This window comes from Emys orbicularis, chromosome 10, assembly GCF_028017835.1.
Source record: "Emys orbicularis isolate rEmyOrb1 chromosome 10, rEmyOrb1.hap1, whole genome shotgun sequence".
Lineage (NCBI taxonomy): Eukaryota > Metazoa > Chordata > Testudines > Emydidae > Emys > Emys orbicularis.
Window position 1 is genome coordinate 23887040 of NC_088692.1, and position 26963 is coordinate 23914002.

Sequence of the window (26963 nt, forward strand, 5' to 3'; positions counted from 1 at the left end):
TTCATACGACAGGTTTTCCATTCCTCGGATCATCCTAGTGGCCCTTCTCTGTACCCGTTCCAGTTTGAGTTCATCCTTTTTAAACATGGGAGACCAGAACTGCACGCAGTACTCCAAATGAGGTCTCACCAGTGCCTTGTACAATGGAACCAGCACCTCCTTATCCCTACTAGAAATACCTCGCCTAATGCATCCCAAGACCGCATTAGCTTTTTTCACGGCCACGTCACATTGCCGACTCATAGTCATCCTGCGATCAACCAGGACTCCGAAGTCCTTCTCCTCTTCCGTTACTTCCAACCGATGCGTCCCCAGCTTATAACTAAAATTCTTGTTAGTCATCCCTAAATGCATAACCTTACACTTCTCACTATTAAATTTCATCCTATTACTATTACTCCAGTTTACAAGGTCATCCAAATCTCCCTGCAGGATATCTCGATCCTTTTCCGAATTGGCAACTTTATGTCATCCTCCCAACTTTATGTCATCCGCAAACTTTATCAGCCCACTCTTACATTTGGTTCCGAGGTCAGTGACAAATAGATTAAATAAAATCGGACCCAAAACCGAACCTTGAGGAACTCCACTGGTAACCCCCCTCCAACCTGACAGTTCACCTTTCAGTACGACCCGCTGCAGTCTCCCCTTTAACCAGTTCTTTATCCACCTCTGGATTTTCATATCGATCCCCATCTTTTCCAATTTAACCAATAATTCCTCATGCGGTACTGTATCAAACGCTTTACTGAAATCGAGCTATATTAGATCCACCGCATTTCCTTTATCTAAAAAATCTGTTACTTTCTCAAAGAAGGAGATCAGGTTGGTTTGGCACGATCTACCTTTCGTAAAACCATGTTGTAATTTGTCCCAATTGCCATTGACCTCAAGGTCCTTAACTACTTTCTCCTTCAAATTTTTTTCCAAGACCTTGCATATTACAGATGTTAAACTAACAGGCCTGTAGTTAACCAGGTCACTTTTTTTCCCCTTCTTGAACATCAGAACAACAGAGAAGGTACACTCAAAATCCTTCAGCCAATAACTCACCCGTTCTCCTGCTTTTGGGCTTGGAAGCATCAGAGTAACTCTCTGCAGGGCTCACGAATGCTAAAAATAAGAAAGTTTATAGTCTGTGATGTAGGTTGAATCTAGTTTGATAATTCAAGGTTTCTGTTAGTGGAGCCTAATTTATGCATGTTAAATAAGATGGGAAGTTAGCAGAGGCATAACCAGAATTATGTGCATGCTATAGCCAACCACCTGTGGCAGACTAGAAATTCTGGTCCCTTAGAATATGGGCTATCTACTTACGCTTAACAATCTTTTCCACCTTGCATTTAGCTGGGATGCTCAGAGTACCTTCCCCAGACCTGAAGAGGAGGAGCTCTGTGTGGCTCGAACGCTTGTCTCTCTCACCAACAGAAGCTGATCCAATAAAAGATATTACCTCACTTGCCTTGTCTCCCTTGAAATTCTGAGGCAGCTTCAAATTACCTCAGAAGTGGAGGTTTTTAGCATATTAAATATGAAAGTGAGTAGCCTGGGTTATTTTACTCTGACCCTACATTTTTGAATAGGGCGCAGATTTTTGTATCAATAACCCTGAGTGATTGGTTGATTGGTTTGTTTGTTTTTTAGTAAAAAAGGAATAATGCAGTTGATACTTACTAAGCTAGAATTAATCGAAAGCAAAATTAAAACATTGCCACATTGCTGCAAAGCAAAGCTAGGGGTTATAAAAGCTAAAAACATGCTCACAGTGCCACGTTACATGCCAACAAATCATTGAAAATATCAGAGTAAAATAAGGAGCATCTTTTAATTGATTCTAATGCACATCAGAGGAAGACTGGACATAGGGTGACCAGACAGCAAGGGTGAAAAGTCGGGACAGGGGGTGGAGAGTAATAGGAGCCTATATAAGAAAAAGACCCAAAAACCGGGACAGTCCCTATAAAATCAGGACATCTGGTCACCCTAAGTGGACAAGTCACCACTGGTTTAAGTGGGCACGGCTCCACTGGATTCAGAAGAGTTGCAGCTACTTATGCTAATGAAGAATTTGGCATGAGAGGGGCACCAGTGTTCCTTTAAAAACAAATGTCCCTGACATGCAGGTAGTTTATGGTTGCATGGAAGGAGCTTTAAATCACTCCAGGTCCCTAGGTGAATTGCTCCTGGCAATGCCACAAATGCTGTTTCACTTACATCGTTTCTGACATTTTTGCTTCTTCATCTCTGTAAAACCCTCTGTAGTTTCATTGGACATTTCATCCAAAATGAGTTTTCCTGTTAAACAAAAACAACTTACTGCCAAATCTGAATTAATAGGATCCCAAAGGATACTGCAAAGTTAAAAACTAATTTCAAGCACCAAATGCATAGTGTCCTGAAATCAGGATAAATTCTGTAAATAAGAGATTGGGAGTGTATGTGTACAGTAAAGCGTACTCCAAATCTGCAAAGGATGCAACATCCACAGAAATCGGATTTGGTCACCTTGGTGAACTTCCACAGTGCAGAAGATCATCACACACCAAGGAATCTAGTTGTTAAATTTAAGTGCTTCAGAATGGTCTAGTGACTAACAGAGGAGACTAGAAATCACAACTATTGGGTTCTCCCTTCAGCTGAACCACAGACTTGCCATGTGACCATAGGCCAGTCATTTAATCTGTGCCTCAGTTTTATATCCCAAAGAATTAGTTCCATTTTAAAACACATCAAGGAGTCATAAAGATCTTTTCAGTGAAATCATTTGTGTTATCAGAACTGACATGTTGCCAGGTTCATTCTTTAATTTAAACTACAAATACTTCAGTCCAACCATTGGCCCAATCTTGTTTCCACCGATGTCAACAAGAATTTTGCCATTAACTAATAAGAGCAAAATCCAAGCCAAAAATGCACCAAAGCGGGATAAAAATAAGTCATGCAACTTTTTAAAAGTGTTAATAGGAAGCAAGTAAATATTGTCCCAATCATTTGGCTGCTGCTCCACACTACCATGGATGGACCAAAAGTCTGATAACCAGGATTCTACTCTTGGCTCTGCCACTGATTTAGACTCATAGACTTAACGACCAGAAGGGACTATCATAATCATCTCATGATACCTCCATAAACTTATCAAGCTCAATCTTGAAGCCAGATAGGTTTTTTGCCCCCACTGCTCCACTTGGAAGGCTGTTCTATAACTTTACTCCTCTGATGGTTAGAAATCTTTGTCTAATTTCAAGCCGAAACTTATTGATGGCCAGTTTATATCCATTTGTTCTGTGTCAACATTGGCACTTAACTTAAATAACTCTCCCTCCGTGGTATCTCTCTGATGTATTTATAGACAGCAATCATACCTAAACTTTGCCCCATGTGTTAAAACCTTACCAAAAATGTCTTCCATCTGTCTCTCCTGCTGATCTTTGAGCACATATTCTGCTAATCCAGCTAACAAGGGAAAAAAAGAGCACAATGGTATGGTAAATGACACAATTAAGAACAAATTATTGTAGATTATTCTCATGTACAAAAGTCCAAGGTCTGAAAGGAGAGTAAGAAATGTACATTAGTTTTATTTATTAAATAAATGTAGTGTTTGGGAAGTGCAGGGCGCTAGAAATAGGAAGTTAACACAGGAAGTGTTGATCAGGAAAGTATCATGAATGGAGTTTTTTTTCCTCCTTGCCAACCAAAACATATCCAGCAGTTAAGGGTGACCATTTCACTCATGAGATGTACAAACTGATTAAAATAACACTAGCTAGTATATTGTGTGTGCGCATGTGTGTGGGGTGTATAGACACCTCTTTTATTTCATAGAAGGACTGTTATTTAGTGTTGCTTAAAGCAATTTTCACTCCTGTGATTGGGAAGAAGTCACCTAAGAGTCAAGCAAAAGGATTTCACATGTACGTGTTAATAAAACTCAAACTGGAAAGACCCATTACTACTTTAGAAAAGCAGTAAGTTAGGGTTCCCAGCCATACACTCTATGGGTCTGGTCCTACAGCTCTTATTCATACCAGTAAGCTTCACTCATATGAGTGACTACTCACTTCAGTGGTTCAGGTCCTATGGGATCAATTCTGCTCTTAGCAAGTCAATGGAAAACTCTTATTGCTTTCATTGAGAGCAGGAAATGGTCCTAATTACTTATATTTATTGAGACAGTTAATAATCATACATATATTCACATTACAATATATGTATCTAGCATCATTAATTCAAAAAGCATGGGACACAGAATTGCCACTTTGATGTGGCACATCTTATGAACAGTGACGGTTAAACTAATTTATACTTTTTATATTTAAGAAATATAGCAATTTTAGGTGACCTAGGTGTTTTGAATATTTTTAGGGGGGTATCAGGGTGGGCTTTATTGAAAAACATTAGATCTTAATCATGTAATTGTTAAAATACTAACTATATTGGACAAAATGAGATTGAAGTTAGGCATTACTAATTTACTGTGATCAAATTATAACTTGTAAGGAACCAGTATAGAGAGCAAGGAAAAAGTAACAGTATTCATAGCTGATGTGCCACTTCCCCCCTATGATAATCAGGGTCCAGACACCCCAAACACAGAACAGAAAGTTTAACTCCCCCCCCACCCCAAAAGAGAGGTTAAATCAATGGATTGCATGCTGTATTATTGTACTATATACATATATTAAGTAAAGTCTTTTGTGAAAACTTGTAATGTTCTGAATTTGATGGTCAAGATATGTATACAGACTGTGGTTATGAATCTGCTCAACCTCACCTCACAGCAGGTTGGTGAAGCAGTCAAGCAGGGTCACCTTCCAAGCCAGTTGTTTACAATGAAACCAGCTTCAAGTACTCACCCCATTTTCCAGCCCAAGAAAAGACTGTGGTGGACCATTAAAGTTAATGGGAAGACAATGAGACTTCCCAGCTATCAAGTGAAGAGGGAATTGCTCCCTTTCTGAATGATCATTACTCACCATGCTAGGGGATGGGGGGAGGAAAAGAAGCCATTTAAAAAGGAGGCTTGAAACTGAATTTTTCACCTGGAATCTGAGGGGGAGTCTCTAAGCAGGAAACTGTCTGCAAAATGCTGGATCCCTGCTTAGCTAGGGGGTTTGCTAGGAAACTGTTCAAAGTCAGGGTGGCTTGTCAGCCTAGGCAAGTGAGGCACAGCCAATCAAGAATTCCCACAAGCTACAGAATACATTTTGTATAGTCTTTTTTATTTAATAAATAAATAAATAAATAAATATATACAGATTTAAGGATAAATTGTGGCTGATTTAAACCTCAAAATTCCCTCTCTCTGGTAGTGAAGCCAGAGAGTTTGCAGAACATGGTGCTGCGTGAGGCTCAAATCCTGGTATAGCTAATTGTGCCTCATTAAACTGACTTGTTGCTGGGGCAATTTACCACGCTCAGGTGTTACTTTATAAGGGTGTTGCTGTGGAAACTACTGCTTGGTGAGGCCACAGCAAGATTCTAGCAGCTAAATCCTGGCTGCAGGGGTTTTGCAGGGAGCAGAGATGGGACCTGCACCCTGTGCCTCCCAGCCCTCTCCCATATGGGGCAGGCCCTATACGTGTGCACAAGGAGCCAACAGGGACAGCCCCAGCTCCATCTGCTGCTCCTTCACTGTAAATAAGATAAGCTGATTTAATGGCAATAGGGTAACTGGTATTAGAAAAGGGATTTTTATCTAATATGGAAGTGTAAAGCCTGAGGTTGCGTCTTTGTGTTTATTTTCTGTGGCCTATATGCATTCGCTCTCTCTTACTAGCTCATCTTTGAGTCTGTGGTTTTTCTATTAAATAAACTGCCTGTTTATTTTTACCCCAAGCAGATCTCTGTTGCTCAACCCGTGTGGAGCATGGGTGCCAGAGTGAGCTGATCACTGGGGGGGTGGGGGTGGGGCTGGTTTCATGTGTCTGGTAGGTAAGAACTTAGGAAGGATGGATTTGGGGTGACTTGGGACTGGAAGGGCTGTTGGTGTCCCCCTGCAAGGAGTAACTAGGCTGACGGAAACCAAGATTTTTTGCTTATGGCCAGGTTGCTGGTGTCAGGGGTCTGAAATAAAGTGGCACAGCATAAAGGCACTCAAGATTCTACAGGGCAGAACCCCTTACTGGACTAATTATCTCCAAAACAACCCACACACCCCCAAAAAAATCTCATACCTATTCTAGAATAAGCTTCCCCTGTATTTGAAAAGAGAGATTCTTCCACACTTTCATTGCTTTCCATTGTATAAAAGACATCCAAATTGCTGAACTGATCATGGTTGATAGTATCAATTTCAGGGTCTAGAATAAAAAAAAGTTATAATTAGGTCAGTGAATGCCTTGGCCAGGATAAAGAAACTCAGGGGGCAGGACAAGTCAAAAAGTCAGAATGATTAATTCTCTCTCAAGCATTCATTCTGTGGTGGTTGTGTGATAGATGCTGGTTCACTAGGAACTGACTCAAGGCCAACTCCTTGCACAGGAACGGAAACCACCTCGGGCTAACAAATCTAAGTAAATTGCTTAAAATTTGGGCCTGATTTTCTGCTCACACTGGTGACAATCAGGAGTAAAGTAATTGATCAAGTCAGTGATGCTGATCAAGACAACCAAATCTTTAACTCATCCTGCTTTCAGACTTTGCTTGCATAAGCAAGGCCCCATCTGCACAGACAAATTCCTGCAGGTGTCAGTCATAGTTGGGAGTTCAGAGGGCAAATGTGGGCCCCTGATCTCAGACCAGCAATAATTAAGCATGAGATGACTCAGATTCTGAAGTCTGATTCTCCACTGCTTTGTACCATTCTGACTTGGTAACATGCTACACTCACATAAAGTGACTACAAAGGTGAAGGCAGGGTAGAATCATGCTCCCCTCTGCTAAGAGCTGGGACTTTCTGTCCATTTTTTAAAAAGCTATTTAGCTACTGTCTAAGTACAAGGCACTGAATCAATTTATAGTAAATGGTGTTTAAAAGAACACCCATGGGGTCTGAAGGCCTTTGTCCGGTCTCAACATTCAACATACATTGGGTCTCATAAAAATACTAAGACACCAAATTAACAGAGCTACAGATGATCCGATCCCCTCCCCTCGCAGAGAAACCCAGAGGAGGAGTACAGTGAGGGCAGGAAACTACATGAGGTCAACAAGTATGTAGCCCACCAGCCTACAACTGCAGATTTACCACTGCAATCACAATGACATCCGCAGGTAGGATTGGGTTTGAGGGAATGGACAGGAAACAGCCTCCAACCCAGTTGTCCTGGGAATTGGGAAGGGAACCCCCAGATGCATAGAGAGATGGCCTCCTCCCAACCTTGTTTAAGAAATCATGCTGCAACTGGCCAAATCCCCCACAGCTGCTAGTACATTGGTCATCTACCTCAAGATTTAAGGTCAAATCCTGGATCACCAGAGGAAATTAATTTGCTGGTTTCGTTTGTGGCGGTCTGTCCTCACTCAGTCTGGCTCAGCTAAAGTCTCTGTTTAGTAAAGACACCAGCCTGAAATTGCAGAGGGGTTGCCAGTTGCCAGCTTGACCAGGACAGGGCATAGGGAAGCTTTTACTTAACATTTAATTATGCTGTATGAGATGAATGCCAAAGGTATTAGGTGCTCATTATGAGCAACATGTAAAGAAGTGTGTTATAAACTACAAGGTGAACAGACAGAGTTGTAACTCAGGTACACAAATTTAACCCAGGATAGTATCTGGAACCAACTACTGTATCTGGATGTGGATACCCCATTATTTAGAGTCATCACATCAGAATTCCATATCTACATTTAGATTAGCTCCATCACAATAAAGTGCCCTTGTCAAGTAATGGCATCTTCTACTTTCATCCAACGACCTGGCTAACCAGCAGGACAATTCATTGCATTACTAACCTGTTGAAAGTTCACTTTCTTCATCTTCATCAGATAACCTTGTATCCAAGAGGCTGTACAGATGCAATGGATCAATATTGCTGTGCAGCAAATCAAGAAAGCTATTTTCAGTCAAAACTGCTGAATCCATGGTTTGTCTTTTGCTAGCTGTAATCAAAGCACAAAATGATGAACAGAATAAAGTAAAGGATGTTTATCAATAGTTTATAACTTTTATAATTTGTCATGGCATCTACCATCAAATCTACTCTAAAGCAGGCAGTGCTGAAATCTGTCAAACAGAATGCTGCTTATTCAAACAAGGATATTGTAGCAGTCTGTTTATATTTCACTTTCAAAAGCCAAATCCTAAAGGCACTGAACGTCTGCTACTTCTTCTGACTTCAAACATTGAGATATTAAGATGGAAGGCACTATAGAACTGCTGCTCTGCTCCAGCCATGTGGGTATTGTGGGACTACAGGTTAACTCTTCAAGAGCATACGATAGGTGTAACACATAAAACACATTAAGATAGATTTTGCACAGGGTTCTAAAACACCATTGCTTTTTCTTTAAAAGAACGAGAAATGCAGACCTCTGCAACAACAATAAACCCAGCACAAATTTCTCTGCCTCAGATTACCACCACTCTGGAGCATTCTTTGGGCTGGAGTCTGGGTCCTGTGGGGGTGTTGTCCGGGATGTTTCTGCTGCAGCTCATGACTTGACTTCTGAAACATGGAGCTTCTCCTCCTTCTCCTCCTCTAAGTCAGCTTATTTTCTCTGACCCTGGATGGTCTTCTAGCTAAATCCCTGCTACAAAACTATGCCCGACTGTCCCCCTCTCCTTCTATCCAAAGCTTCCTGAGTTTCTCTGTGAGGCCCTGGAGTTCATACATCCCACCACCACCACCTAGTTCCTTTGTGCTGCTGCTGCTAATTTTCCCACTCTCCAAACCCAAGAAGCTAGAAATGGCTTCTCCCAGCTCCAGCCAATCTCCTTAGCATATCTATTGACTGGTCAGAGTACAGTTGTTAAGGTTAACTAGTCTCCATGGCCGCTAGTCAGACAGAGACCAGCTTACAGGCTTGTCAGCAATAATGGATACACAGAGGCATTCCATGACACAGCAGATTTCCTAAGAATAACTTCCCAAATACCAACAAGAATTCATATGCTGTACAGACATAGTCCCCAAATTGTCATAGTAGGACGTCCACCACCATTGTGCCCGTCCATCCTCCTATGGACTGAAAGCGCTGTGTAGACTGCTATGTCCTCAGGTCTGCCATGTTGCCCTCTATGCATATGTTACAGGCAGCGGGTACAGAGCACTGACCAGAGAAAACAGGTGTATAAGTTTTATTAGCAGTGCTCACACATCTTTGATTTAAATGACTGCATGGCGGGACAGACCACACTGCCGCTGAGAAGGGAGGAGTTTGGGTGAGAGGAAAGAACAGAGGTCATGAGTAAGAAGGGAACAGAGTAGGGAATACACAGAAAAGACCTAGAGGTTCAGTGATGAGGGACACAGTTGTGGAAGGAAGTTCACTTCATATGACAGTGTCACATTTCAGAGAACCCGTGTTTCCCCAATGCAGCATGAGGGGGCTAAGACAATGATGAGAGATCTGGTATTTGAGTATCGGGGAGGTTGGAGGGAGGAGTAGGGACTTCTCTAAGCACAGGATCTGCCTGGGTGGCTGGTTTTCAAGTAGGAGGTTTGAAGTGTCGGGAGGTAGGAGCGGAGAGAAATTCTGTGCACCCTCCTGTCTCACTAAAACCTATGCACAGGCCAATCACAAGTGTTAAGTATAAAAATTTCTTTGCAAAACTGCTCTAAAATGTAGGATTTGCTGTTCAGCAACTTTAAATCCAAACATTAAGTGCTAGTCTCATCACTACATTTTTTCTTTGAAAAAGAATCAACTGGAAACCTTAATTGCCATAAAAAAAGTAATCCCAATTTACTTCACAGGCTAGCGTAAAATAGAGGAATTGGGTAGTATCCCTTTAAATCATTTGGGAGCCCACTAGTTAGCCTGCCTGCCTTGTATTGCAGAAGCCAACAAAACCTAACAGAGCAGCAGTGTATATATATAGCTAGGCTTTGTGTGTTTATAAACACATAGTTAGCAAATGTGGTCTTCTGGGGCCCAACTGCAGCTGCAAGGTTCTTGCATCCTTAATGTTGTAGAGAGATCAAACACAGATAGTGATGAATGTGGCTCTTTAGACACTGTACAGACCTTTGAAACCAGTGCCTGACCTAACAAAGTGAAAGCAGAGCAGTTAACTCAATTTTCATTGAAAACAAGAATGAAGTTAAGAAAATAAAATGTAGATTATAATTTGTTGTGACAGTAAAACAAAAAAAAGAGAGCGAGAGGAAAACAAAAGAAGATGCATGCTATACAATTTCCTTTACTGAATTCATCTAGTGCTAAACACACTCTCCTGGAACCTCGTAAGGGGATGTGGTAGAACAGGTCGCATCAAAGAAAGGTGAAACATTCTCCTCTGCATTAGAGAGAGTGGATTGCACCCAAGAAAAAGGATATAAAGGGTGCATGTTTGATTCCCAGGATCACATGGCCAGATTGTGATTCTACACAGAGACACACACCAAGGGACCAGGAAACTTTTGTGAGAAGGAGGTTGCCTCACGGAAGGGACCGGGACTCTAGCCTACAAAAGGCAGCTTCCCCTTCCTTCAAATCCACGTGGATTCACAGAGTGTGAAGAACATGGAAGATAGCTGTATTTTGTTTTATGACTATTGTGTACCTCTATTTGAGTGTTACACTGTTTGGTAGACGGTTCAAAGGATTAATTCCTGCACAAGATTGCTGCAGGTCTGTAGGAAGGCAGACTAGTGGCTTTATATAACCCAGTCACTGGAACTTAACTGACAATACAGGTGCCAACGCTTTTGAACTATTCCCTTTGACCAATCTGCCTCAAACTCCCTGACTGGGGTAGGAGGGACCTGCACATCTGAAACAAAGAATTCTAGATAAAAATCCAGAGTCTGGGGGAGAGACTAGGTTGTTAGGAAACTGTTCAAGGAGAACTGACTGACACATGGAAACAGACTCTGCAGAATGGGTCTTAAAGAGCTGGGCCTCCCGAGGCTCTGAGGGAAATGCTAAGCTTTAGGTAAGCCATTTGCATGTAGGCCTTTTGTTGTTCGAACTCTATTCTCTGAATGCTATAAATAAATAATAAATACTTTTTTTTTGAAGAAGCTGCTCTGGGTCACTGCATTTATCTACTGGTGACAGCTTCTGAAGGGAAGTCTCTTAACACATGCCAAACCCAGCTGGAGCTGCTGAGGAATCACGGTTGATGAACAAGGATGTTTATAGCTCAGGGACCTGGGTCTGTGAGGGGGAGAATCGAGGGCTTCCACACTGAGAAGAGTTAAGGCTTAGGCCCCAGCACTTAAAGGGGTGCACTTGAGAGAGACCAGAAGAGGGGTCACAGGTGCAGTTAATGCTGTAACCATGACACAGAGCAATTAATGTGAGGTCCTGTGCCTTTACAACTCTGGGGCCCTCTGCATCTCTACCTCTGCTTGCTGACAGTACAGTCTCACTGGGACCGCATTGCAAAGAATGCTCTAGCTGGCACCTGTCTGTCCTATGGGGTTTCCCAACATGGAGAGGACTCTCCAGCAAAGATAATGCAGCCTCTCTTAACTTTCCTCAGGTATAACTGCTGGTATGGAGGGGAGGTGTGTTGGGTGTAGGGGAAACAAATGTTTATTCAGTTTAGACCCACACCTGCTTGTCTTTACACATCACCTCTGAATTTAGCTCCAAGTTGAAGGTAGTATAACACACTGAGGGTCCAGAAAAAGGAAGGCAGCAATGCACACAGGAGGAATAGGTTACACCTTGTCAGGTAGCTGAAAATGTGAGGTAATGTAGCACATATCGGGGGGCTGGAAGAAGGTGTTACTGCTGGTTTATGTCATATTGTGACCCAAGGACCTGTTGGTGCCAACTGGCAGAGGACATGGGGTGCATAATGGTTACAGGGTGCAGGCCTTGCTGGAGCTCTAGGCATAACTAACAGTGTGAACCAAAGGCTGTGAACCACAGTAGGCCTGGTCTTGGCAAAATAACAACACACTAAGTATTGACTAACCAAGTAAGCACATTCCTGACAGGAGAGGATGGTACAAGAACATCAAGAGTTCTCAAGTAACTGCATAAACCGATTCTTAACAGATGATACAGGAACTCACTGACCCCTTGTAAGATAAGCTGGTTTGACAGAATAATGAATAGGGATGTTTTGTCTGAGACATCAGGAGCAGGATACAAGGGGAAGTAACAAACAGATATCAGGAAACACATAATGTGGTATGTAGGTTGTTTATCCCAGTTGCTTGTCTCAGTCTATAAATGGTGGGGTACCTCGCCTTAACCCTCTGTGTGGCTGAGGGACAGCAAAGATTCCTGCTGCTGACGGAACTGCTCCTTGCCACGGGACAATCGTGTTAATGTACTTGTGCAAGTTGTGCGAGTCATTAGGACTGTGCCTTAAGGGCATTAAACCGGGCCGAATGCCTTTGTCGCTGAACTATACCTGTGGTCTATCATTATGAGTAACATCGAGGTTTGCTGAATTAGCAGACTGCTCTCTCTGCTCGTGCAACTAACATCGGAACTCCAAGCAGGGCCGGCTCCAGGCACCAGCCTACCAAGCATGTGCTTGGGGCGGCACCTGGAGGGGGGCGGCGCTCAGGCCCGAGAGTGGGGCCGCAACTGGGCTTGCCGCCCTCCCCCGGCGCTCCGGCCGGTCGGGGAGAGCGGGGCCCTGGCCGGGCTCGCCACCCTCCCTGCAGCGCTCCCCGCCGGGGGGCGGCGGGAGGCTTTTTTGCCTGGGGCAGCAAAAAAGCCAGAGCCGGCCCTGACTCCAAGAATGGAAGCACTGAGCAGCTGCAATATCTTAGCAGCACTGACAATGCTGCAGCAACAACATTCCTCAGCACTTAACAACACAGGGATCCTCTCAGTCTGGTATTTACATCACCAAAGAGTGTCATGTAAGGTTTTTTCTGAAAGCCTGTGTCACACTGGGCATCGCAATCTTTGCAAATGTATGAGCGGATAATATGTAAGAAGATGTGTGTGTGTGTGTATCCATCTATCTATTGGAAAAATATGTTCTTAAGGCCTTGTAGTTAAAAGGTAGGCCATTCAGAGGTAGCTAGCATGCCTTGAGACAAACTTTTCTAGACAGAGGATGGGAGACACTTATCTCCCTAGCTGACCATTATGTAGTCTATTAGCACACTGAGTCAAATGCTAATGAGGAGCTTGCAAGGACTTCAGAAGGAAATTAACAGGAAGAGGTAAACAGGGGAGGGGGAGAGGACCCTGTTTTCAGATCAGGGTGGATAAAAATCAATTATTTTTTTTAAAAAAAATCAAAATCGGATTTTTTTCATTTAAATCGGATTTTTTTTGATAAAATGCTTTTTGAGGAAAAAACCTATTTAAAGATAGTTTTAATTAAGATCCATTATAGCTCAAAGATATCTCACCATGGAATAGGGATTATAAATTCTAATTCTATAGTACGAGACAATATAGTCATGTAATGTTTAAGAAAAGTTTTGTAAATGAGTTCCAATTGTTCATGGATTAGGGACCCAATCTTATGGGGTTCAAGGGACTTCTGTATAGATTATTTAGGTTACGCTTTCTATCTACCCAATGGGACTCAGTACTCAGTCTAGAAGATACCATCAGAGATGCTTAGTTTTGCAGTTCTCAAACTGTGAATTTGTGTCTCCAGAGATAACATACTTGTTAACAGCAAAAATGGTTTTAAATAAATAAATAATATATAGAGGTGAGAAATAACAGACCTCAACCCTATTGTCCCTCTGCAAATTTGTGTACACAGAGTCAATCCCTTACCTCTCTCTAAAAGTGCAAAGTTTCAAAAAGTTCAATGAATAGAAGATTCTTGGGGGTGGAATAGATCTGGACAAGGAGGAGAAATCTGGAGATGAATGTGAGAAGGGAGGGACAGGCAGTAGAAACAAAAGTGAAACTGTTTGAGCAGCATATTCCAGAAGTCTTGAGGTCTTTCTGAATGTAGCCTTCATTGATTTGAGATCTACCATACCATTCTCTCACTAGAAGGGAAAACCTATAATGGCAGCAGGCCATAAAAGAGACCCAATTTGGGAATATTTTAATGAAGTTCCTCTACCTGTGGGTAAGACAGACATGCGTGCAAAATGGAAACAGTGCAACAAAGAAATGCAAAGCCTGGTTGTCCGAATGAAATAACATCATGAGAAGTGTTCCTTCTCAGGAGGAAGCTGTGTTGAAGATGATGAAAGGAACATGTCTGAACATGCAGGATCTTCAGGTTGGTAAACTTTTTCATTTCATACTTCTTTCTTAAGGACTGCCTGTCTTCCTTCTAGACTATTCTTGAATTCTCATGTTTGAGCAAAAGATATAGTTGTTACTCTATGGTACTATCATTTTAGATGCAGTTGTGATAAAAAATAAATAGCTGAAATAGGCAGATCTTCCTTTTACAATTTCACCTTTAAAGTAGTACTGAGTGTCAGTGAATGAAATGAGTAATATTAAATGAGCAGTATGATAATAATAATTAAATAACTACATTGACTTATTTTGTTTAGGAGAATCCATCCTCAACATACAGGATTCTGAAGACTATCCACCTTCAAGATCACCATCGTCTTCTATAGTTTCAGAGTTATCTGCCAATGATAGTGTTTCAGTCACATCATGTATGTCACATAGCCACAGTATATCACCTGTAGCAAAAAGAAAAGAAAAAATCTCCATCATCCAGAAACAACCATAGATAAGTTTGTGATGAGAACCAGCAGATTACAAAAAGAGGTAATTGATGAAAAAATTGCCCGGTTTGTTTATGCAACAAACTCTCCTTTCCCTATGATTTAGAACCCACACTTCATTAACATGGTTCAGTCATTAAGACCAGGATACAGTCCACCCAACATAGCAGATGTCGCAGGCAAATTGCTGGATAAAGGGTATGAAAGAGAAATTGAGCAGTGTGCAAAAGGTCTAGAGGGTAAAATTGTTAATCTGAGTCTTGATGGGTGGAGCAATGTCCACAATGATCCTGTTGTATGTGCTTATGTGACAACAGAAGAAGGGAATGTCTTCCTTACAGAAACAATCGATACATCAGGAAATGCACACACAGCAGAATACTTACAAGAAGTAACAATAAAAGCTATAACAAACTGTGAAAAAAAATTCAAATGTCTAGTACACAGCTTGGTCACAGACAATGCTGCAAATGTATCCAAGATGAGACGAAATTTAGAAGAGAGTGAAGAGAGCCCCAAGCTAATAACATACGGCTGCAGTGCTCATTTGATGCACCTCCTAGCCAAAGACTTCAGTGTTCCAGAAATAAAGGCTAATGTTGTTGACATTGCAAAATACTTCTGTAACAACCACTTTGCAGCAGCTGGTCTGAAAAAAGTGGGAGGAAACAAGCTAACTTCCACAAGACATGTGATGGAACTCAGTAGTGGACTGTTTTGAGCACTATATCAAGAACTGGCCTAATCTGATGACAGTGTGTGAACAAAATTGTGAAAAAAATAGATGGCATGGTCACAGCCAAAGTTCTCAACATTGGGCTTAAGAGAAATGTTGAACACATGCTGAATACCCTGAAGCCTATTTCTGCAGCGTTGAACAAAATGCAGGGAGATAGCTGTTTTATTGCTGACGCTGTTGAAATTTGGAAGGAACTGAGTGAGATCTTAAAAACAGAAATATGCAATGACAGAGTTAAATTACAAGCATTAAAGAAACTAATGGGACAAGCACTATCTCCAGCTCATTTTCTTGCAGATATTCTCAATACTCGGTACCAGGGTCAAAACTTAACTGCTGAAGAAGACGAGTTGGCTATGACATGGACATCCAGCAATCATTCCTCCATAATGCCAACTATAATAAATTTCAGAGTTAAGGTTGAACCATTCAAGAAATATATGTTTGCTGATGATGTTTTAAAGAAAGTCACACCAGTGAACAGGTGGAAGTCACTTAAGCACTTGGCTTCAGAGACTGTTGAAGTGATAATCTCACTTTTAACAGCAGTAGCTTCTTCTGCGGTGTAAAAAGAATATTTTCTTCCTTTGAACTAATTCATTCCAAACTGAGAAATCGTTTGGGACCTGAAAAGGCAGGAAAGCTTGTTTTTCTTTTCCAGACTATGAACAAACAGGAAAATGAAGGTGAAGACGACTGAGTTAGCTGCAGAAGCCAATATTTTAAGTTTCTCATGTTGACCTGGCTGACATAGTCGAGTTAATTTACCTCCCAATGACTTCTGCTTCAGTTACCTTTGGTAAATGAAATAACCAAACAATCATTCGTTTTCTGATATAGCTGTAAAACTAATCTGAAAAGTTTTCAAAATAAATCACTTAAAAATGTTTAATGTGTACCTTCTAAAATTGAAACCTACATCTAACTCTGAGTTGTGAAGAATATGTATTAAGGTTATAACAACCAACAAGAATGCACTTTTATGTAGAAATCCATGATTAAATTGAGTCTTCCTGACTAGTGATTTAAATCAAATCCAAATGAAGATGAAGATCAAAGGTCTGATATATTTGGGGGGTACAGAAAGACACCCTGCCATCCTTCATCAAGGGGAGACAAGTTGCCAGTGGGTTGGGGCTCATGAAAGAAGGGTCTCATTCAGCCTGGTTGAAAAATGCTGTGAGAAGGCCTTTGGGTAAGCAATACCATATCAGTAAGGTTAGGGTTCTGTCACGGGTATCTTTAGTAAAAGTCAGGTACAAGCCCTGGACAATAACAATTCACGGAAGCATGCAACCTGGCCCTAACTTTTACTACAAATACTCGGGTGATGGAGGAAGGGAATGAACAGTGGGAGCACTGCCGGGGGAGGGGGCATTGCTCCAGCCGCTGTTCCAGCGGCCCAGGGACCACTGCTCCGGCGGCCCCGGGGCGGACCGCCGGTCAGCTGCTCTGGCAGCACCAGTGGGTCGCTGCTCTGCCAGCCCTAGGACTGACAGCTACTCCAGCCCTGCTGCTGCAGAAGTCATGGAGGTCCCAGAAAGTCACTGACTCTGTGACCTGTGTGACAGAATCACACCCTTACTTATCAGACTGGAAGGCATCTTGTGAGTTGAGTTCAGGCTCTAGAATATGTGGCAGGATTTATTTTATATGTAACTGTTTGTTTCCAGTATTTCTGTTTGCTGTCCCATGAATCTCTATTCTTTGTTAAATAAATGTATACTTGCTTTCTCTAAAAACAAATCTACGTGCTGGGTTAAGTGGAGCGGTCTTCTGATGCATAACTAGTAAGCTGTGTGAACAGCAGGCCTGGTAATGCTGTAAGGGTCCAGTGGCAAAGGGGCTAGACACTGCAGGGGGACGCTTGGAGAACTCGGGGTTGGAGTGTGTCTATCCCTAACCTGCACGAGGGAGAGCAGAGCCTGTGTGGGCTGAGGGGAGTGTTTGTGGTGCCTGTGGCTGGGAGAGTCAGGGAGCTGAGCCCTGGCAGGTTCAGACAAGGCTCCACTAAGGGTAGGTGGTAGCAAGGTGCCTCTGGGTACCCTTGGAAAGTGTAGAAGGGACTGTGACATTCCCCTCTGGTGTTATCTGGACCGGTGATCTGCTAGGTCACTCCAATTCTTGACTCTGGGAGCCAGCCTTACCCTGCTCTGCTGTGAGAACCCCCACTCCTGGGCTGTTCACGCACAGCCTCTGGCATGTAAGCTGATCCTTGGACTGTGCAACCGAATGACACTAGCCAATATCTCTGGTCCCAGACACAACCCTAGGAACCTCAGTCTTGCAGTGTCCAGTTATGCCCATGGGACGCTGCAAGCTTATACGAGTTCGTCAATTTAACAAAGAAATTGATATGTACCAGGCTTGTTATCCCAAGGGGAGTTTCTGACACGCTTCAAACCAAACACACTGCTTCAGGTAGAATAAACAAACAGATTTATTAACTCCAACGATAGATTTTAAGTGATTATAAGTCAAAGCATAACAAGTCGGATTTGGTCAAATGAAATAAAAACAGGTTTCAGAGTAACAGCCGTGTTAGTCTGTATCTGCAAAAAGAACAGGAGTACTTGTGGCACCTTAGAGACTAACAAATTTATTTGGGAATAAGCTATTGCGGGTTAGAGCCCACTTCATCGGATCATCTTAATTAATTAGCCTCTTAGAGTTGGTAGGACAACTCCCACCTTTTCATGTTCTCTGTATGTATATATATCTCCTCACTATATGTTCCATTCTATACATCCGATGAAGTAGGCTGTAGCCCATGAAAGCTTATGCTCAAATAAATTTGTTAGTCTCTAAGGTGCCACAAGTACTCCTATTCTTTTTTTGAAATAAAAACAAAATGCATTCTAAGCTGATCTTAACACTTTCAGTGCCCTTACAAACTTAGATGCTTCTCACCACAGGCTGGCTGGTTGCTCTTCAGCCAGGCTCTCCCCTTTGATCAGCGCTTCAGTTGCATGGTGGTGATGTCTGCAGATGGAGGTGGAAGAGAGAGGAAGAGCATGCCAAACGTCTCTTCCTTTTATCATGTCCTTTCCTCCCTCTTGGCTGTGCCCCCCCACCTTCAGAGTCAGGTGAGCATTACTGAGTCTCTCCAAGCAAGGTTGAGCAATTCCCCTGGTGTGGCCTCATGCAGGTGAGTCATTGCATTGTAGCTCCCTTGCTGGACAATGGCTGTTGATGGATTGTTTGACACCCCGCCCCGGCGTTGGTTACTTTCCTTGCTGTTGCCTCTGGGGAGCTAATATCTGACTGATTCCCCTAACTTACAGCATGTTTAGTGACAACCATACTACACAATTCTCATTACTTCATATGCATTAATGATATACATATATGGATAGAGAAATGACTTTCAGCAGATCAGGACCTTTCCCTTGATACCTTACAAGGCATGCTTTATACGCAAGATCATGATTACATGAAAATGAGGAATATGGGGGTTACAGCATGCTCCCCCAAGGTATAGAATGTCACAGGGACTATCAGGATCATCTAGTCTGACCTCCTGCATATTGCAGGCTACAGAACCTCACCCACTCACTACCCTGGCTGAGTTACTGAAGTCCGCAAATCAAGTTACAGAGACTCCACCATTTACACTAGTTTAAAGCTGCAAGTGACCCATGCTCCATGCTGCAAAGGAAGGCGTAAAGCCCCCAGCATCTCTGCCAATCTTACTAGGAGGAAAATTCCTTCCTGATCCCACATATGGTGACCAGTTAGACCCTGATCAAATGGGCAAGACACACAAGCCAGACACCGGGGAAAGATTTATCTGTAGTAACTCAGAGCCCTCCCTATCTAGTGTCCCATCACCGGCCACTGGAGATATTTGCTGCTATCAGCTGCAGATCGCTTGCCATTGTGGGCAACATGATCATATCATCCCCTCCATAAACTTATCAAGATCAGACTTGAAGCCAGTTTTTGCCCCCACTCCTTCCTTTGGAAGGCTGTTCCAGAGCTTCACTCCTCTGATGGTTAGAAACCTTTGCCTAATTTCAAGCCTAAACTTGTTGATGGCCAGTTTATAGCCATTTGTTCTTGTGTCCACATTGGTGCATAACTCCTCTCCTGCCCTGGTATTCAGGGGCAGCTCCAGGCACCAGTGCAGCAAGCACGTGCCTGGGGCGGCAAGCTGCGGGGGGTGGCCTGCCGGTCCCTGTGAGGGCAGCAGTCAGGCTGCCTTTGGCGGCATGCCTGCGGGAGGTCCGCCGGTCCTGCGAATTCGGTGGCAATTCGGCGGCGGGTACGCGGAAGCTGCGGGACTGGCGTGACCAGCGGACCGCCCGCAGGCGTGCCGCCGAAAGCTGCCTGACTGCCGTGCTTGGGGAGGCAAAACACATAGAGGCGCCCCTGCTGGTATTTATCCCTGTGATGCATTTATAGAGAGCAATCATATCTCCCCTCAGCCTTCTTTTGTTAGGCTAAACAAGCCAAGCCCTTTTAGTCTCCTCTCATACGGTAGGTTTCCATCTCTTGGATCATTCTAATAGCCCTTCTCTGCACCTGTTGCAATCTGAATTAATCTTTCTTAAACAAGGAAGACCAGTATTGCACATAGTATTCCAGATGAAGTCTACCCAGTGCCTTGTATAATGGTATTAACACTTCCCTGTCTCTACTGGAAATATCTCACTTAATGCATCCTAGGACTGGATTAGCCTTTTTCACAGCCACATCACATTGGCAGGTCATAGTCATCCTGTGATCAACCAATACACTCAGGTCTTCTCCTCTGTCTCTTCCAACTGTTAAATCCACAGTTTACAGCAAAAATTCTTGTTGTTAGTCCATAAGGTCATCCCATTCATAGGCACCGACTCAGTGGGTGCTCCAGTAGCCAGCTTCCCCCATCCCCAGCGCTTCCCACCTGTCATGGATCAGCTGCTCCCTGGCGTGCAGGAGGCGCTGTGAGAGGGAGGAGCGGGGATGGGGCACGCTCAGGGGAGGGGTGGAACTGGGCAGCAAGAGGCAGGGTGGGGGGTGGAGCAGGGTCGAGAAAAAGCAGGGCATGGGCTTGGGGGAAGGGGTCGGGTGGGGTTGGGGCCTGGGATGAAGCAGGGGGTTGAGGAAGCCAGCACCTGTGCTCCCATTTCTATTACTCCAGTTTTCAAGGTCATCCCGATCTTCTTGTATGATATTCCAGTCCTGCTCTGTATTGGCAATACCTCCCAACTTTATCTCATCCGCAAATTTTATTATCAGACTCCCACTTTTTGTGCCAAGGTCATTAATAAAATTGTTAAATAAGATTGGTTCCAAGACGGATCCCTGAGGAACTCCACTAGTAACTTCCCTCCAGCCTTTCAGCATGACCCATTGTAGTCTCCCCTTTAACCAGCTCCTTATCATCTTTCAATTCTCATATTAATCCCCATCTTCTCCAACTGAACTAATAATTTCCCACGTGGAACTGTATCCAATGCCTTACTGAAATCCAAGTAGATTAGATCTACTGCATTTCCTTTGTCTAAAAAATCAGTTATCTTCTCAAGAAGATCAGGTGGGCCTGGCACAGTCTACCTTTTGTAAAACCATGTTGTATTTTATCCCAATTACCGTTTACCTCTATGTCCTTAACTATTTTCTCTTTCAAAATTTGTTCCAAGACCTTGCATACAATTGGGGTCAAACTACCAGGCCTGTAGTTTCTTGGATTACTTCCCCCCACTGTTCTTAAAAATAGGTCCTATATTAGCAATTCTACAGTCAAAAGATACAACCCCTGAGTTTACAGATTCATTAAAATTCCTTGCTATTGAGCTTAAATAAATAGAGATATCCTATCTCCTAGAACTGGAAGGGAAAGGTCATTGAGTCCAGCCCTCTGCCTTTACTAGCAGGACCAAGTACTGATTTTGCCCCAGATCCCTAAGTGGCCCCCTCAAGGATTGAACTCACAACCCTGGGTTTAGCAGGCCAATGCTCAAACCACTGAGCTATCCTTCCCCTGATGCAGTTCATGTGCCAGTTCCATTAATATTCTTGGATGGAGATTACCCAGGGCCCCCCAATTTAGTCCCATTAAACTTTTTGAGTTTGACTTCCACCTTGGATGTGGTAATGTCTACTTCCATATCCTCATTCCCATTAGCCACTCTGCCACTACCTCTAAGCTCTTTATTAGTCTTATTAGAAACTGAGGCAAAGTATTTGTTAAAGTGTTGGGCCATGCCTAGATTATCTTTAATCTCCACTGCAAAAGACTGCAAAAAAGTAAGTGTAAAGCCTAATGCACTAGTTTTCATTGATTATATTCCTAAAGCTCATGCTTCAGACAGTCTCGTGGAATGGTCAGGAAGGGGTTTTACCCCCACCCCCTCAAAAGTATTTTGGGGTATTTTTAGTCTCCTTCCTCTGTAGTATCAGTGATGGATAGGGTTGGAGATGGGTAGGAGCTCAAATATAGCCAAGGAAAGGGTAGACCCAGTGTTGGGTCTCCAACATAAAATTCACAATGGTGCCTGCATATATAATATTGGAATCATCCCTTTAAAGCTGCTATTAATTAGTAAAGCCAAGTATTTGCAAGATATAAGCAATAAGGTACAGTAATATAGATTAACAGATCAAAATACCTGGCTGGTGCTAGGACATTAAAGCCAGAGGTAAAGATGAGTTTATGGAATATGTCCTATCCAAAATGCTGAATATATTTGATTACTTCCAGAAATAAGCTGACATGCTAGAAGTCTTGTAGATGTTAACATTTAAAATGCATGAACTCTCACTAAAGTAAAAGACTGCAAAAAAGTAAATGTAAAGGCTAGTCCACTATTTTCATTGAGTTAAAAATCTGAGGTTTAAGTTTGGACAATGATCAATTTTTCTAGAGAGTAGTATTTTCAAAAGTATATGATTACCCTATGGTTGTGCCAGAGAGTTACACTCAAATGGCGCTACGGTGTGCAATGTTAATTTCCATATCGAATCATTTTATATTTTTTTTCCCTATCAGCCCAGCAAACTTGCCATGGAATCTGAAAACTAAGCTTTTCTGGCTCATTAATCCGCACCAGTCAAAGTCCTGTAGTCAAAACATAGTTAATAATTGTTTATGATGTGCTAGCCAGAATAGAATACTTCATTCCTCCAGAACCAACTGGCAATGCAGTGTTCACAGAAGAGGTAAACTCACTTTATTAAAAAAAGCAAGAATGACTCAGGGAGCAAATCAAGGTAAACAGATGAGTTGATATTTAATCACTCTTCTGTTCGTACCCACACTAACCTGAAACTTTCCAAAAACCATCCTCTGGTTTACAACTAAGCATATGAAATTTTAGATTAAAGCTTTTTTTTTTTATTATTTTATTTTTACTTCCTCTGAGCAGTTTCTGTGTAAAAAGACTTGATTATATTGGAAATTGTCAAAACTGTTATTGCAGATTTGTAATGTGTGTCAACTTCACTCCAGTAGGACTAATGAGGAATGAACATTTCACACTTCCTGATTTTAACAGCAATTTAATATGGGGAAATGTAGGGCGTTTGAGCTATATAATCACTGCCAGGATTATCTGGGAAGACCTGTGACATTAATTAAATGGACCGGAAAGGCAAGTGACTGTTACTCTCTGCTGTGGTAAGAAGCAAGGAGAGGTCTGTGGTAAGTAGCAAGCAGAGCCTCACATACAATGTGCATTGTGCTGATAAAGATTAGTGATGGAGCAAAACCAGGCAGACAAGTGGGGGGTAAGGGCTGCCAGAATAGACCAGTTTATGAAATGTATTAGCTGTACTAATGTTGAGGGACATTAGAGTGTTAATAATGCTACCAGACTTAGATAGGTGTTCACTGGAAGAAGCATCCTTTGAGGCAGCAGGGATGACCACGGCTGGAGATCGGACAGGGAGGGACAGGGCTCTAAGGTGACATCAGGCATTCTCTCTCTCAGGTGCTTTGCTGGCTGGTTCTTGCTCACATGCTCAGAGTCTAACTGATCACCATATGTGGGATTGGGAAGGAATTTTCCTGCAGGTCAGACTGGCAGTGACCGTGGGGGATTTTTGCCTTTCTTTGCAGCCTATGGGTACGGGTTACTTGCCAGGATTATCTGGGTATATATCACAATCATTCCCCTGCCACCGTGGAGGCCTCGAGCAGTGGGGCACATAGCAAGAGAGCACTTTAACAGAACGTTCCCAAGCGGATAAGAGTTATATAAGAGTTCCTTCTGACCTGCAACTCTATGACTCTATCCTGACTCATGCCCCTTGCCTTAATCCCTTTGACCACAATCCCTTCTTGACCGCAATTTAGAACATCTACAGGAGTTATAAAACAATTGTTTGGTGGAAGAGAGCAACATCGGACACCAGTAATGCCGCCTGACTGCCCCTTTTGTCTACTTCTCCCACTGTCTTTGCACTTTCTTCCATGCCATTCTGCACACATGTACTCCCCGTCCTGAGCTGAGCCACAAGGCCACTACCCTCAACCTCATAACACTTTTCAAAGTCTTCCAGAGTTAGCTAAATAAATTATAGCATTTTTTAAAAAGAAACAACAGCTTCTCCACACCAGACTGTGATATGATGAGTTAGGGCACTAGCTTATTAACATTACCGGGTCCTCACCCTTTCTTGTTAGGTCAAGTCTGACACTAGTTGGGGGGCTCTGCAAGGGAGGGATTGTGTTTTACCTGTATTGGAAAGTGCCTAGCATCAGTAGAAAAGAATACTACTACTAATGGATGACTTGATCAGTTATTCAGTCCAAAAAAAGGACCACAGTTTCAGGAATTCAAAAATCTGACCACCATCCTTTTCACTTCACCAGTCTGAAATGCCCTCACCCTGCTTTGCTACATAGATACAAAACCCACTGATGGCTGCCTTTCCATTGACTTCATTGGGCATTGGATTAAGCGTATCATTTCTTTTATAACTGAACCAAGAACTTGTTTGCAGGACCCCTGTTCTGTGGGACATTATGGACAACACTCCATATACAGGAGGATACAGGATGGCAATAGGGGGACTATAAGGGAAAATAGAGACAGACAGGAGTTACGGCCACAGGGAACAGGGGATAGATTGGTAGATTGCGCTGCCCCCAGGCAAAGGCAGGTTTATGTGATTGGGGACTCCTTACTGAGGAGGTTAGACAGGCCTGTGACCAGGGCGGACCCAGAAAACAGAAGGGTGTGCTGTTTGCCGGGCGCTAAGATACGGGATGTGGACCTGCGGTTGAAAAGGATCCTAAAAGGAGCAGGTAAGAACCCCTTGATTGTCCTTCACGTAGGAACAAATGACACGGCTAGGTTCTCGCTAGAGAGAATCAAGGGAGATTATGCCAGGCTGGGGAAGACGCTTAAGGAAGTCGAGGCTCAGATTATCTTCAGTGGGATTCTGCCTGTTCCTAGAGAAGGACAGCAAAGGGCAGACAGGATTGTGAGGATAAATAGCTGGCTAAGGGAGTGGTGCTATAAGGAGGGCTTTGGGATGTATGGCCACTGGGAGGCTTTCGGGGACAGACAGCTGTTCTCGCGGGATGGACTTCACCTGAGTAGGGAAGGAAATAGACTTCTGGGAGGAAGGCTGGCTCATCTCATCAAAAGGGCTTTAAACTAGGAACTTGGGGGAGACGGTTGGGAGATGTCCAGTTGATCTCCACGCCAGATTCCAACACTGAAAAAGAGGGCGAGGAGATAAGCACAGATATAGGTAGGGGTAGGGAATTGGACATAAGAAGGAGGGGGCAGATGGACACTACGGGGTCCGTACCAAAGTGCATAACTAATGGGAGAAAGGATAGACAGCATACGGTAAGATGTTTATACACAAATGCGAGAAGCCTAGGTAACAAAATGGAGGAATTGGAGCTCCTGGTCCAAGAAATGAAACCTGATATCGTAGGAATAACAGAAACGTGGTGGAATGGTAGTCATGACTGGAGTACAGGTATGGAAGGGTATGTGCTGTTTAGGAATGACCGGAAAAAAGGTAAAGGTGGGGGTGTGGCGTTGTATGTCAATAATGAGCTAAAATGTAAAGAAATAATAAGTGATGGAATGGATAAGACGGAGTCTGTCTGGGCAATAATTACACTGGGTAAAAGAACTACTAGAGCCTCCCCTGAGATACTGCTTGGGGTGTGCTATAGACCTCCGGGATCTAGCCTGGATGCGGACAGAGAACTATTTAATGTTTTTAAGGAAGTAAAAACTAATAAGAGCTGTGTGATCATGGGGGACTTTAACTTCCCAGACATAGATTGGGGAACAAATGCTAGTAACAATAATAGGGCTCAGATGTTTCTAGACGTGCTAGCAGATGAATTCCTTCATCAAGTAGTAGCGGAACCGACGAGGGGGGATGCCATTTTAGATTTGGTGCTGGTGAGTAGTGAGGACCTCGTTGAGGAAATGGTTGTAGGGGACAACCTTGGCTCGAGTGACCATGAGCTAATTCGGTTTAAACTAAATGGAAGGATTAACAGAAATAAAACTGTGACTAAGGTTTACGATTTCAAAAAGGCCAACTTTAATAAATTAAGGCAACTACTTAGGGAAGTGGATTGGGCTAACATACTTAGAGAGCTAAAGGCAGATGAGGCCTGGGATTATTTCAAGTTGAAGTTGCACGAGCTGTCCGAGGCCTGTATCCCGAGAAAGGGGAAACGGTCAGTAGGCAGGAGAATTAGACCCAGCTGGATGAGCGGGCGTCTCAAAGGGGCGATTAAGAAAAAACAGAAAGCGTACAAAGAATGGAAGAGAGGAGAGATCGGCAAAGAAACCTACCTTATTGAGGTCAGAGCATGTAGGGATGCGGTGAGAAAGGCCAAAAGCCGTGTAGAGTTGGACCTCGCGAGGGGAATTAAATCCAATAGTAAGAGGTTTTATAGCCATATAAATAGGAAGAAAACAAAGAAAGAGGAAGTGGGGCCACTGAAGCTTGCAGATAGAGTGGAGATTAAGGACAATCTAAGCATGGCACAATATCTAAATGAATATTTTGCATCGGTCTTTAATAAGGCTAATGAAGGGCTTAGGAATAGAGGGAGCGGGACAGAGGGGAATAAAGGAGTGGCAATTGACATTAAAGTATCAGAGGTGGAAGCCAAACTTGACCAGCTAAATGGGACTAAATCGGGCGGACCGGATGATCTTCATCCTAGAATATTGAAGGAGCTGGCGCGAGAAATTGCAAGCCCCTTGGCGATAATTTTTAATAAATCTGTAAATTCGGGGGTGGTACCGATGGACTGGAAAATAGCTAATGTGATTCCTATTTTCAAGAAGGGGATAAAAAGTGACCCGGGTAACTACAGGCCTGTTAGTTTAACTTCTGTAGTATGCAAGGTCTTGGAAAACATTTTGAAGGGAAAAGTAGTTAAGGACCTTGAGGTGAATGGCAATTGGGACAAATTACAACATGGGTTTACGAAAGGAAGATCGTGCCAAACCAACTTGATCTCCTTCTTTGAGAAAGTAACAGACCTTCTTGATAAAGGAAAT

The 26963-nt window shown here is 43.0% G+C and overlaps 1 protein-coding gene across 1 annotated transcript in view; it reads right to left on the bottom strand.

The window, feature by feature from the left end:
* Nucleotides 1–26963, bottom strand: part of CIITA (class II major histocompatibility complex transactivator) — a 68290-nt gene that overhangs the window by 27886 nt on the left and 13441 nt on the right. The window contains exons 2-6 of the mRNA XM_065412448.1: nt 7897–8043; nt 6177–6302; nt 3394–3453; nt 2215–2295; nt 1054–1113 (exon numbers count right to left, since the gene is read on the bottom strand). Coding sequence (XP_065268520.1) covers nt 1054–1113; nt 2215–2295; nt 3394–3453; nt 6177–6302; nt 7897–8043 — 474 coding nt within the window. The remainder of the gene's footprint in view (nt 1–1053; nt 1114–2214; nt 2296–3393; nt 3454–6176; nt 6303–7896; nt 8044–26963) is intronic.